We start from the raw sequence: 13,448 nt of genomic DNA, 5'->3' as shown, positions 1-13,448 counted from the left end.
TCGTTTTTGGGCGGTGGTAGTACTCATGTTGATTGTGGCCTTGACCCAGCTGCGCCGATATTCTCGTCGTGAAGACCAAGACATAATGAACACACTAAACAGCAGAGACAAGAACAAATCGGCCAAATGGAATCAAGCTCCTGGAACCCCATTGGCCCCGACATGGAGTTGTTGGGGCTGTCTGCACGCTCGCAGCGCGAGTGAGAACTAACAGGGATACTAGAGAGCTGCTCGAACGAGGACAAGGCTCACGAGTCGCAGATCAAGATCACGACAAGCGATGTTCACTCGTCGGTGGTATGCTGCAGCCGCAAAATCCTTCTGGAGGTCACCAGGAACTGCCAGTCCTTCTGTCCGGCTTGGGCAATGCTGTCGCGAAAGCCCCCCCCCCCAGTTGAACGGGTCACATCGATCGAAGCGGAATGCCCCGGTTATCCGTGCCGTAGGTCCCCGACGCAACGGACGCAACGAAGGCGGAGTTGGTAATGTCGACGGAACGTTGCATGGCCATGCAGAAGATGATGGAGGTTGGAGCGTCAGAGATGGGGCGTCAGGCTGGTGGCATCGCTTCCGACTTGCCAAGATCGCGGCCCAGGACTCGGTCCCAGCAGCAACAGCAGCTTTTGTCGATCAGGTGGCGCTTCTGTCATTCACAGCGCTGCCGACGGCATCGAATCGGATAGACTCACCCCTGCTGGTGGAGCTGGAGGTATCTGTCGAGGTGTTCTTGGGATTCGACATGGTAGTGGACGGTGTAGTAAGCCTGGAGGGAGCAGTCCAGTCGTGGGATGCGAACGCGAATGTGAATGTGAATGCGATTGCGATTGAGAGATGGCGGCGACTTGAGTGATCCAGGTTGCCAGGACACTTGCACACAGGTGGCTCAAGGATATGAGCAGCATCAACACCGGGGTCACATTACCTTGGCATCGCCCTCTTCACTGAGCCAATGGAGACCAACTGGAGATTGGATGACGATGTGTTCAGGGCATGGACCGACAGAGTTAGCCCAGACTGCCTCTGCACAGAACACCCGGCGGTCTCTCATTCCGCGCTTCATGTTGACTGCACCAGCGACGGTGCCTGATCTTGATCGCCAGTCGACACCGAAATGAATTTCTCCTTCTGACAACGGGTACTCGGCTGCTCACAACACAGGCCAGTCCCCGAACTTGGGGCTGCTGCCGGTACTGACCTGGCTTGGGCTGGGAAAACACTTGTGCGCTGGTGAAGCCGTCGACGGTGCTGCAGGTCTCCTTGGTAAAGGCACGGAGGTATTCAATATAACCGGAAGAGAGCTGCTTGGGCACCGACAGGTTGACTTCATAGATGATCGGGGTGGTCAGGGAAAACGACGAGCCCCGCTCCCGCGAGAGAGGGCTGGGCAGTAGGCTGCTGTCTGGGGTGGCCATGGTTGTGCTGTTGAAGAGAGTGCAGCACTCAGCAAAATGGAGCAACGCCGCTTGGCAAGCTGGCGAAGATTCTGCCTCAAAGTCGGTGCGGACCCATGCAGATCCGTGCGGACTGGTGCGGGCTGGTGCGGGCTGGTGCGGGCCGACATCGGTCGTTGCCTACCTTCCTGTTCGAAGGGTGGATTGGGGACAGGGAGGCACGAGGGCGATCGGAGGCAGAGGCCGCCAAAGCCCTGGTGGCGTGCGGTTGCGGTTGGGTGGGGGGCAAGGGCTGCAGAGGAGCGAGGGCAGGGGCAGGGGCAAGGGCTGGGATGTCCCTGCACAGCCACAGCTACACAGCCACACAGCCACCGTGGACCTGGTTTCTTCCCACGCCAGCCATTGTTGCTCCACCCCACCACCCCACCACATCCACCCACCCCATCCATATCATCCGCCCCATCCATCCCATTCAATCTGTGCGTCATGCGCTCCAATACTTCCAGCTTCATGCTGGCGAGCTCCGTCAGCAGTTCCTCGTGCGCTTTTCTTCATGGCCCAGCCCAGCCCCATCATACACTGCCAGTCCTTGCTGCTTTCGGTCATGAGGTTCCCATCCTCGGAAATCGCTGCGATATTGCCCGGCGGAGGAGTCGCCGTGACCTCCACTTCCGGCCATGGCATCTGTTTCTGCCCTGTGGGAACAGCGCTGGATATCTGCTGACTGCTCCAAATGTCAGAAGGGCCACCGACCGGCATCGTGGGCCACAACCACGCGGTCCGCCTCCGCGGATCCATGAGGCACCGGTGGCTGGCTGACATGTTTTAAGCTTCACGCTTGCCTCGCCAGCACCCCAATCAGCCCAATTGCGTCTGGTGCCCACATCCAGGTCCGCAAGAGAAAAGACACGTCCGCAGCATCGGATCCATGAAGCGCCTCCACTCACAAGGCTGTGGGGATATTGCCTCTTGCTTCGTCACCCCTTGTTCTCGCACCAACGACAAGCGAGGGCAGCAGAACCGCCTTTCCTTTTCTCGGTTGGCGCATCCCGTACCCATTCGCCCACTTCCCTGCCACCCGATTCGTTCGCCGCTGTTCGATATTGATCCTTCAGCCCCTTCGGTAGATGAGGTATAAAAGCCACCTCGTCGGCCTCGTCCAAAACCTCCACCACAGCACTCGATCCTCCGAGTTCACTACTTGGCCTCCCCTTCGAGCGCATCGAGTCGTACCTTCAAGTCCCTGCAGACCTTGGTGCTATTCTATCCCCGATTTTACCTCTAGTCCAACCGCCTCTATGCTTGTCAACGCTGGCTTCGTTCTCACGGTCTTCCTTGCCCTCACCGGCGCCGCCGATGCTGCCCGTCCTAAGCAGGGCAGTCTTTGGTCTACCTACCGCAAGTCGCTGGACAAGGTGATCGGTTCTGCCGAGAACACCCGCCGCATGGCGTCCGAGTCCAAGAACCTCTTCACGGCCCATGTCACTCAGAAGAAGGACCCGGCCTTCCAGAAGCTCGTCAAGAAGGCCAAGAAGCACAAGTCGCTCAAGAGCAAGGGCAGCCTGGCTCCCGACACTGAATCCGTCACCCGAGTCGCCACGCAAGTCTTTGTGAGTATTGGTGCTTCCTCTGATTGCGGAATTACCGCTGCCCATTGCCAATCCCCGGGTTGCTGGTATCCCGTTGTAATCGACCATGCTCCTCCAAAGTCTTGCCAGCACACTCCATATCTCCCCTCGGCTGTAGTGTTCTCACATCACTGTTTCAACGATCTTCCCCCCATCTCGTCTCCAGGGCAGCAATGTCTCTGATGTCCATGTCGCCGCCGTCCGAGCCGCCGCTCTTCCCTCGTCTTGGGATTCGCGTTCCAAGAACTGGGTCTCCTCGGTCAAGAACCAGGGCCAGTGCGGCAGCTGCGTCTCCTTCGGATCTGCAGCCACCGTCGAGAGTACCTTCCTCAGCCAGACCGGCAACAGCATCGAGGTCTCCGAGGCCGACATCTTCTTCTGTCTCGCTGCAGGCGAGGCGTCGTGCAACACCGGTTGGCAGACCAGCTCGGCTGCTGAAGCCATTGCCTCCAAGGGCGTCGTTTCGGCCGACTGCTTCCCTTACACTGCCGGCGACGGCCAGGACCAGCAGTGCTCCGACAGCAGCTGCCAGCGCACTGGTGGTCTTACTGAGGCCTCGTTCAACAGCATCGACGAGATCAAGCACCACATCATGACCTATGGCGCCGTTCTCACGGCCTTCACCGTCTGTAAGTATCGTCGTGGCTACACGATCGCAATGTCTATCGATGTCCGATCCATATTCCCAACGGCCGTCTTTGCTTTCGTTTTGCGATGGAACGAGAGAGTGCGCCTCATTCTCTTTACGAGCTGCCTCGACAGCTCTGCGCTTCGAATACGATTGCGCTTTGGATACGAAGCCGTGTGCATCAGAGCTGCGCTGTGGTTCATGCTTTTATCAATTGTGTCAATCGACAAGAAGAGATCCTGATACTTATATGCCCTGCTGTCGATTATTCGCAGACTCGGACTTTGACGACCAGTGCTGCACCAACAACAAGGTCTACACGCAGCAGTCCGACAAGCAAGAGGGCGGTCACGCCGTCTCGATTGTTGGCTGGGACGATAACAAGCAGGCCTGGCTCTGCAAGAACTCCTGGACTGCTTCCTGGGGCACTGATGGCTTCTTCTGGATCGGATTCGGACAGTGCGGCATTGCCTCCACCAGCGAGACCTTCGGCTTCACCACCTCTGGCAACGGCCCGAGCCCCGGTCCCCAGCCCTCTGCCACCCTTCCAGCACCCTCCGTCACCGTCACAGCTCCGAACCCTGTTCCCTCCGTTACCGTCACAGCTCCGAACCCTGTTCCCACAGAGACCGACACCCCAGCTCCCTCTCCCGACGGGGCCTGCGGCAGCGCCGACCCTTACAGCATCGTCTGTGCCGAGAGCAACAGCTTCTGGTTCTGTGACCCCGGTGAGTATCGTGCACATATGTCGCTTTGCGCCATGAAGTGATTGCTTGCGTCGTTGCTTGAAACACAGAGACCATTTTCCACTGGCCCCACGGGTTATCCTCTGAGCCGCTTGAATCCACTTGCTGACCCCGAGTTCTTCACAATCCTGTTGCATATAGCCGGCGCCATGGAGTATTACTGCCCCGAGGAGAGCTCCTGCTCTGGCGATGTCAACAACCCCTGCCAGTGAGCAGAATGCTGCGCCAACACCGGTTTGACGTACTACAGATTATCTCCCGCTTGCTGGTAAAAGATCAAGTTGGTTGAGATCACTTTCGATAGAGGCTACTTTCCAATAATCGAGCCCGCAACTCCCACGTTCTCTCCGGAATGCGTGTTGCTTGGTTTTGGTACAACAACTCGATTCAGTATTGTGCAGGATGAACAATAAAGATCTGACCAACAATCAGGCATCCCACCGTTCTTGTGAGGGTTGAGTATTGGCATGGGCCACATCAATTGCATGACCTGGATTGTACTGATGGCACTAATTATACCGATTATACCGATTGTATTGAAGGCCCCGGTTGCATTGCCGATTCTGAGTCCACTGTTTCACATCGTTCGGAGGTGGTTGTGCCGCCCATTCGGGCCGAGAGCTTGCGAGACTCGTCCAGCACACACACCCAAGTCGAATGGATGCCCTGCTAGCCACCCACTATTGCGATTCGCCATCGAGCCTTCTCTCAGCTGCGGGCTCACTCACCGGCATGACCACACAGCAGTCCTGTGGGATTGTCGGTAACTGCTGCGGTATGTCATCCAGCAAAGCACATTCACCCAGATCCAGGCGTCTAAGATGTTCGTAAGTCGAACGTATACCTCGCAGTGATCGGAGCGATCTAGGTAGCTTGAGAATAATCAACTGGGGCACGTCTGGCATGCCCTCCAGACTTTCGAGCCCAGTACAACCGCTCAAATCCAGCCGCATGACGCTTTCCAGGGCCAAGGGCAGGCCATGAAGCGACTCTAGCGATTTCGGCAGCTTGAGATACTCCAGGTTCGGGAGGGCAGAGGGCAGGTACTCAAGTCTTGTGATGGAGCCGCATTTGCTCAGGTCCAGTGATCGCAGCCTTGGCAATTCGGGCGGGATTCCCTCGAGGGACCCAAGCGAGGCAGGCAGCACGAGGGTCTTGAGCAGCGGCGCCCGAGCCATGTGTGCAAGATCGACGAGATTCTCGCACGCCCCGAGGGAAAGATCGCCGAGGTGGCCCAGAGTCGAAGGCATTCCAAAGAGTGACCGAAGCGACTTTGGTAGCTGGAGGGTCGTGAGCTGGGGTGTGTTGGCCATGTGCTCGAGGCTGGTGAGATTTGTGCAGTTGCTAAGATCCAATTTAACCAAGCTTTCCATCATATGTGGCATTCCGTGGAGAGATCGGATGGACTCTGGAAGACTGAGCTCCTTCAGAGCAGGCAGGGAGGGCATGTGCTCTAGTGTATCCAGGTGCTCACAAGTGCTGATATTGAACTCGACTAGGACCTCGAATCTTGGAGCAATGCCTTCCAGGGAACGCAACGACTTGGGCAGTCTGAACGAGAGGAGCTTCGGAGTCTCGGGGAGGTGCTTCAATGTATCCACATTTATGCAGTGACCCATGTCCAACCACATCAGACTCTTGCTCAGTGACGACATTTCCTTGAGGGATCCTGTGGATCTGGGCAGCCTGAGATTCTTGAGGCGTGGGGCGATTGGCAAGTGCTCAAGACTGGACAGTTCCTCGCACCGGAGGAGATCGAGGGTCACGAGGCTCTTCATGGCTGTCGGCATTCCACGAAGCGACCGCACAGACTTTGGCAGAACCAATATCTTCACCAGGGGCATTGCAGCCATGTGCTCCAAGCCCGTCAGCCTGTCGCATTGAGCAATCCCGAACTCGACAAGGTTGTCCAGAAGTCGGGGCATTCCCTTCAGCGACTCGAGTGACTTGGGCAGGAGCAATCGTCGTAAGAGGGGCGTCGTGGCCATGAACTCGAGATCGACCAGCTTGTCGCAATCGGCCAAGTCGAGCTCTTCAAGCCCCACCAAGTCGCCCGACATGCCCCAGAGGGATTGAAGCGATCCGGGCATCTTGAGAACCCGCAGTGCCGGAGCAGTAGGCATGTGCACAAGGTTCGTAAGGTTCGTGCATACACTGAGATCCAGTTGCTGGAGACGCATCATGTCCGCTGGTAGTCCCGCCAGCGATCGAACCGACATGGGCGGAGCAAGTACTTCGAGCTGGGAGCAGCACGCCAGATAGCGAAGATCAGCGACTTGAGAAGCCAGGCCGAGGTAGAGCTCCTTTGCATGAGCTAGCGCCGGCGAGAGCATCTCGAGGTCCGGGTGACGGTCCGGCAAAAACGCAATGAGGAGACTGGGTGCACTGAAGCCCTCAAAGCTCTCGATGATGGTCCCGCGCAGATCCAGGTCCTTGATACTCGGTGAGATACGCGAGAACCCTCGGAAGGACCTGATGATGACGGTGCCGCTGCCCTCTTGGTGCTGCGGCCAGAACGAGAGACACTTGAGGTTGGGCATCAGGGGCCAGCTATCGAACCCGTCCAGGACCTGTGTGGGGAAAGAGGCGTCGGCGCAAAAATGCAGATGCTCCAGACCGGTCAGCTCAAGCGGCCAGCCTTCGGCTGCTCGGGGAGGCTTCCCAAGACACAGCTGCGCGGCGTTGGCATGAAGATGGGCAGTGGCGAAATAAGGCAGTTGCTTGAGTGTGCTGTCGATGGCGAAATGCAGCCGAAGCGGAGGGCTGAAGACGAGCGACTCATCGAGGTTGTGGGTGATTCGGATGCTGAGGGCTCTGGAGAAGCACAGGCACACAGAGTGTGTGCCAAGTTGAACGAACGTTGACATCCGATTGTTGATCCGACACATTTCCAGGACCAGCTCGTGGACCGCTGCGCTGGTCTGAACCGTCCGCCAAAGGGCCTGTTCGACCGGCCAGGTGGGTTCATCGGCACGGCGGCCAAAGTATGAGTCTGCCGCGCAGACGACGCTGCGATAATCAATGTCGTCGATATCAAAGTCCGGTGGCAGGCGGAAAAAGCGCTGGAACATGCGCCTCCATTGCCAGCGACTGCCAAAGATTGCTCCGAACCGCCTCGAGAGGGACTGCAGACGGAGCAGGACTGGGACGCTGTCGATATAGTCTTGGAAAGCGTAGGTGCTCAAGGCCACGAGCATCCGATCCTCTTGGGCAGCAGCGTCTGCGAGGCTGGCTGGGCCGGGGATGGCTGGGCCGGGAATGGCTGGGCCGGGGATGGCTGGGTCGAGGAAAGTGGGCATGCTTGTGGTGAACATGATCCAGGAACCAACCAAGCCGGGCCAGACCGAGAGAACAGTGAGCCCGGGATGGTGCAGGGCGATGGAACGCAGGCCAAGAGCGCTGGCAGAAAAACGGAAGGACATGAACAGGCACTGCTGCGGCGACAGCAACCTGGGCTGCGATCATTCGGCGGCGCCGCATGGACCAAGTTGCGCTGTATTGCTGCCAAACGAACACTCCGAGAACTGCCAAGACATACATGCCCTCCCACGATGATGCACATGCTGCTACAGCACGCTGTTGTTTCGTTCCAGCTGGTCATTGACATCTCTTGTCGAGTCCATCATCGTCGAGCTCATCATTGTCGAGTACGCCTGAGAGGCCGCTGTGGTGTTTGTCTGGCAGGACTGGACCGAGTCGTAGCGCCGGCCGTCGGCCAGCGACAGAGACTGCGAGGATTCCGCCATGCTGTATACACTATCGGCAGCCTGGCGGTGGGCCTGAACGACCCGGTTGACGGCCGGAGGGCCGTGGTGGCTCATCCGTGCTGAGCGAGAAGACATATCGTCGGTGCTGTTCCTCCCGGCTTCACCAACGAAGCGAAAGGGTGCGGCGCCCGACAGAGACTGGCGGCCGATGCGAGATGCCAAGTTCTGTCTTTCGACAACATGATATCCATCGTCGCTACGGAGGTCGACCGAGTTTCGGTTGCTATCGGTGTAGTAGCTGATAAAGTCTTCTGGCTGGTCGTTGCCACTTTCCATCGGGGACTCGACGACGTTGCCAAGCACCGAATCCACTTCCCTCGGAACAGGGCCGCTTCTCATGCTAGCATTCGAGAGCATGGTATTGCTGGTCTTGGAGCTCGCGGTCATGGGCCGGGACTTTTCCACGGCATCGAGATACGCCTGCCGCCCATCATCCGATATGCCGGTGAGCGAGCCACCATCCATCGAGGTGGACGGGCGGTTGATGTACAAAGCGATGCCGCTGGCCACGGCACGGCCGTGGTTGTTTCGGGTTGGGGCACGGGCCCGAATCTCGCTGCATTGGCTGGATTGGACTTCGTCTGCATTGGTCCCGCATCCGGCGGACTTGGAGCCGCCGTCGTCGTCGTCGTCGTTGTCGTCGTCGTCGTTGTCTTCTTCTTCTTCGGCAGCGGCACTTTCATTTTTGCCATCAGCATCGTCATCGTCGTCGTCGTCGGCAGCGGTGTCAGCGTTGGCATTGTCGGCATCCTTACCATCTCCGTTGGACTGGGGAGGGATACTACTGCTGCGTTTCGATGACGAAGCAACGTCAAAGCCAGAAATGCCCATTTGACCGAGCTTGGACATCCGTTTTGGATTCGTGCCCGCGGCCTGGTCCTTCCTTCGTTCGGGAGACAGTCCCAACTTGACAAGCTGCTCTTCACGCTGCTTCTGACGCTCTTTGGCGCCAGACTGGATCTCGAGCTCGTTGACGATCTCCGCTGCGAGACGGGCTGCAGCCTTCTCTGCGTCTGTCTCGGCTGCCTCGGCCATTTTGGTCTGGCAGCGGCTGAAGATGCGGCATATGGCTGCAAAGTGCTTCTCAACATCGATGTTGGCCACGAACTGGTGGTCAATGTCGCCGTACTGGCTCTGTCTTCTTGAGCCGATGGAGGCTACGCTTGCTTCGGATTTGTGGCCGTCTGCAGCCTTGCCGATTGGCTTTGGGGCCAGTTTGGACACCTTGTTTCGGCTTCCGGCGCAGAAGCCGAAGCAGCAGCCATCGCGCTCTCCGCCATCATCGTCGTCCGAGGCCGATGCCGTGGATACTTGAGCCGGATTACTGAGTCCCGATCCCGTATTAGCAGGGCCGGAGCTCGTGTGGACGTGGCCCGAGCCCATGTTGTCTCGGGACGACCGTTTGAGACTGAACGTCGAGCCCTTGCCCTTTTTCTTTTTCTTGGGAGCCAGGAGTACATCCACAAAGTCCTTGACCTTGCCGATGCTGGCTGACACCACTTGGTTCAGAGGCTCCATAAAGGGCTCCTTTTTTCCATCAAACGGAAGCATATTGGAGCACTGTTGGATGCACTTGGAAACCAGGGTCAGAGTGCGCATGCCCGTGTCGGATGGCTGGACAGTAACCAGGCCCCAAAGCTTCGGTCCCAGGAGGGCCGGTGTGAAAAACCGCAGAAACAGAAACGCAGTTACGGCGGTATAGGGAGCAATAACGTCGCCTGGGAACTGGAGCTTTGCTTCGGTGTATATCGACCCGAGGACATGCTTGATGAGCACGGGACAAGTTCCGGCTGTTTGGATGATTGCGTCCAGGACTGCCTGAACATGTTCTGATAGGGAAGTATCAAGCGATTCAGTCAGTACATCAGTGCTGCTCGATTTGCAGTGAGCCAAAGGCGTAACAGGAGATGGGCAGCGTCAAAATTCGCTCCACAAGCAAACAATGAAAGGAGAGGGACAGTGATCATGCCACAATGAACAGCGAGCGATTCGAATCGCTGATTTCAGCAAATCAATAAGTGCCACGGCGGACCAGGGTCTCCTTCTGATTCATCTTGCGTGGATGCTCATTTTGCATCGGCGAATCGGATGTCTGGCTCGACAAAATGATCAGATACATATGCTTCGACGGATATCTGTATACGAACCCATCAGTGCCTTCTGCCGCTCTTGGATTCTCTCTGGACTGTCCAAGATTTCCTTTTCGACTTTCATCGGATCGATCTCACAGTCTCGATCCTCTTGGATAATATTCAATAGGACCGGAGAGAGGGTTTCGAAGAGGTACTCCTTTCCAACATGCTTCATCATGGCGTCAACGAGTTTAGCTGAAAGGCTTCAATCCGATCAAGTTAGACAAAGCGATCAGTAAATATGCTCTGACTCTGCCCTTGGTAAGATACCAGATACACACATGCTCTCTGTATCATTGGCGATTGTACGCCGAAACAGCAGACAGGGGAGATGGTGAAACCGCCATCCTCCTCAGCCTATGACATGAACTTATGTATCAGATACCCCAGCGTCCCACCGTCACTGTTCACACCGAGCCTTACCTATTCCCGCGGAAGATCACATTGGGATCCTTCGTGGACTGAATCTCCATCACACAAAGCTTGGTGAGGAAGGCACCAAGCCTGTGGGCACCATCGGCAATGTTAACCACGTGCTTGGCCATGACATCGCGATCATCACAGACCCGACTCAGGAGACCCAGCGCAACATAGTCGCCTGCAAGGATTAGATCTTTGAGGCGACCGTATTGACTAATGGGCTAGGTGGTATTGTTCGGAGAGATAGATCGTGCCACAGTCGGATGCGATGCATTGTTGTTCGGTCGAGTCAGGGCCAAGGCAAAAAAACGGCACGCATCAGCATCGAGATCGAGTGAGGCGTCATAAAAGAGGGGGCGCCGCTTCAACTATGCCGCAACAATTCGATGCTATCCTGTGAGTATGGGTCGTTCCAGTCGAGTTCGAAAATAAGGCATTACCAAAATACGCTCACGACAGTATATGTATCCAATACGTATAGATCCGACCGAGCCGCAGTTGGATGGAATGAATGATCGACAGTCGTGGTGGCAGGATACTCCACAAAAGTCGCATTTGTAGTTGGACTGGCCCATGATGCTCCAGAGGACACCACGGCATTGATAGCAGAGCGTCGGTGATAAAAATGTGCGCTCGAGGAAGGTGTGCTCGCGATGAATGGATTTTGCTGCTGCCACGCTGCCTTGATTAGCCTCCTCTTCGGACTGAAGAGCGTACCAGTCTTCCTGAAGCTTCCCGTTGGGCTCGAGGCATATTGCCGGAAGAGTGATTTTGCCGACGACAGTTGAGCGACCGATGACGTTTGACTTCTTGATTTGAACTATGGCGACGAAGCATCAGCGGTTTGAAGGGGGCGAGGTCAAGGTGGACACATGGCGTTCGTTACTGAGGCGCCGTTTACAAAATCGGTGCGACGCCAGACAGCAATAAACACGAGTGCAAGATCTATCGTGGCACATGAATCGGGGATATTGTGCCAGCGCACGCTGACATCCCTTATTATCGGGATATCAAGCGACGTAGAATGAAAGGAGGCCATTCAAGCAAATGGAGCGATGTTATTGTGACCAAGTACGGAGGGTGGAGGTGGGCAGCCGATGATCGAAAGGAGGCCGAAGATCGAAGGAAAATCAAAGGATCGAAGAAGGCCGATGATCAAAAGCAAAATAGAGGATCAAAGTCGACAACAAGTTTATGGAACACTCCTTCAGTGCGCAAAGTCGAGGGCGACGTCTCTAGCAGCCGAAGGAGTAGTGCACAAGATTGCCGATACTTACTGATGATGGCATGGAAGCGCTCGTCCAGATCGAAATGGAACTCCTCAGCCCACACCGGGGCCTTTCCTGTGACGGCCCGGGCCTTGACTTCGTCGCCAACATCGCCTTCAAGATCTTTGCGTGACATGGACCCTGAAATATTGGACGACAGTCGCCGGGCAAATCCGCTGATGCCACTTGCGGAGCTTCGATGGGTTCCTCCCGGAGATGGGACCGCCAGATTGCCTGTGGAAGAATTGCCGATTTCCAGGAGCGCACTTCTGGACCGCCCCTCGGCAGCGACGATATTGGGGCTGCTCCTTTGCTCGCTCACGGTGGACTCGAGGGCGCTGCCGCCAGCATCGGCGTCGTTTTGACGCGTCGACCTGCGCTTGTTGAGTGAGCCTGTTCCTGACGGCTTTGGGCCCGAGGTTGCCGACAGATCGGCGATCTCGCCTTCCCGAAGGCGCCGCTGGATGAGGATGCTGCAAAAGGTCTCGTCCTCTTTGGCCAGACTCTGGCCGCCGTACTCGAGATTCTTTGCCTCATATATGGTCAGCGTTAGATTGTGGTATTCTTGCGAGTACTTTGACATGACAGGCCCGCAGTGCTGTCGAGGCGAGTAGATGAGGGTAAGGGTATCCGTTTAAGCAACAGGGCGAGTGCTTGATGTGCGAGTGCGAGTGCGAGTGCGAGTGCGAGTGCGGAATGAAAGACGTGAATAGAAATGAGCCGCAGACGATTTCTGCATAATCAAATACAGCAATCGAATAGCATCAATATGCCGTCCTGGCGGATTAGTGGTTTGAATTGAGAGACGGGCTGATGCAGGACGGTCGTATGGACGAGTTGCGATGTGGGTGCGCTGGAGCGGTGACAAAGGCTCTGGCCAATCTCCCGACAGGAGTCGAAGGTGCTCGAATACGGCGTGCGATGGCGGGACGAGGTAGAGCCGAGCCCCGATGATGAAAGAAACAAAACCAGCTGAGTTGTTACAGACGCAGCCGCCCATTTGTGCTGTCGATGATTGATGATTCAAGAGCCGCGTTCGCACCCGTTCCAGGATGCAAAACCGGCGTGTTCAGACAAAAGTGGGCCATCCATCCTTGTTGGAATCAGACCTTCAGCTGATTACAATTGCATTTGTAGACAGTATGGTCTGGGCTTGTTCGTTCGTCGTGGCGCCCGTTTGGGATAAAACGAGCCGTCCGTTTCCATTTGTAGCGTTCATATAGTGCATTAGTCTCTGTTGCCCTTGAGGATGGAAGGTGGGCCGATAGCCGAGACAGGAGGCAGGGCTTTCTCATGCAGGCCTTTGGGGAGGTGTGGAGCTTTGGCCATATTAATCGTTGGGCGACCGACGTGGCCACATCGATCGGTTCCGTGTTTGATTAGTCCGCCGTCTCCGACGGTCACCGGCCACACACCATCGAGGCCACGTCCCCATCAAACAACCACAGCCGAGGGGCCGGGAAAACAG

The 13,448-nt window shown here is 56.5% G+C and overlaps 4 protein-coding genes across 4 annotated transcripts; 1 reads left to right on the top strand and 3 right to left on the bottom strand.

Moving 5' to 3' along the window:
• Positions 1-14: 14 nt before the first annotated feature.
• On the bottom strand, positions 15-1,637 carry BJ171DRAFT_172759 (uncharacterized protein). The gene is made up of 5 exons (XM_053105980.1): positions 1,576-1,637; positions 1,196-1,419; positions 923-960; positions 690-763; positions 15-508 (listed from the first exon to the last, which is right to left on the bottom strand). The coding sequence occupies exons 2-5, from the start codon at positions 1,410-1,412 to the stop codon at positions 220-222; spliced, it is 618 nt and encodes a 205-aa protein (XP_052971068.1). The 5' UTR covers positions 1,413-1,419; positions 1,576-1,637; the 3' UTR covers positions 15-219.
• Positions 1,638-2,689: 1,052 nt separating this feature from the next.
• BJ171DRAFT_471313 (uncharacterized protein) lies at positions 2,690-4,605 on the top strand (the record flags this gene model as incomplete). The annotated part of the gene is made up of 4 exons (XM_053108605.1): positions 2,690-3,001; positions 3,138-3,648; positions 3,923-4,375; positions 4,535-4,605. 4 exons carry the CDS (start codon positions 2,690-2,692, stop codon positions 4,603-4,605), a joined length of 1,347 nt encoding a protein of 448 aa, XP_052971067.1.
• Positions 4,606-4,720: 115 nt separating this feature from the next.
• BJ171DRAFT_172743 (uncharacterized protein) lies at positions 4,721-7,799 on the bottom strand. The gene is made up of 3 exons (XM_053105979.1): positions 5,122-7,799; positions 4,913-4,939; positions 4,721-4,755 (listed from the first exon to the last, which is right to left on the bottom strand). Exons 1-2 carry the CDS (start codon positions 7,705-7,707, stop codon positions 4,916-4,918), a joined length of 2,610 nt encoding a protein of 869 aa, XP_052971066.1. The 5' UTR covers positions 7,708-7,799; the 3' UTR covers positions 4,721-4,755; positions 4,913-4,915.
• Positions 7,800-7,823: 24 nt separating this feature from the next.
• BJ171DRAFT_488046 (uncharacterized protein) lies at positions 7,824-12,287 on the bottom strand. Its single transcript, XM_053109342.1, has 5 exons — positions 11,990-12,287; positions 11,153-11,532; positions 10,716-10,933; positions 10,308-10,495; positions 7,824-9,989 (listed from the first exon to the last, which is right to left on the bottom strand). The coding sequence occupies exons 1-5, from the start codon at positions 12,114-12,116 to the stop codon at positions 7,960-7,962; spliced, it is 2,943 nt and encodes a 980-aa protein (XP_052971065.1). The 5' UTR covers positions 12,117-12,287; the 3' UTR covers positions 7,824-7,959.
• Positions 12,288-13,448: the final 1,161 nt, after the last annotated feature.

The sequence above is a fragment of the Polychytrium aggregatum genome (genome assembly GCF_025602895.1).
Source record: "Polychytrium aggregatum strain JEL109 chromosome Unknown BJ171scaffold_3, whole genome shotgun sequence".
Taxonomy (NCBI): Eukaryota; Fungi; Chytridiomycota; class Chytridiomycetes; order Polychytriales; genus Polychytrium; species Polychytrium aggregatum.
Note: the sequence above shows the minus strand (reverse complement) of the source record. Positions and strands in the feature narration are given on the sequence as shown.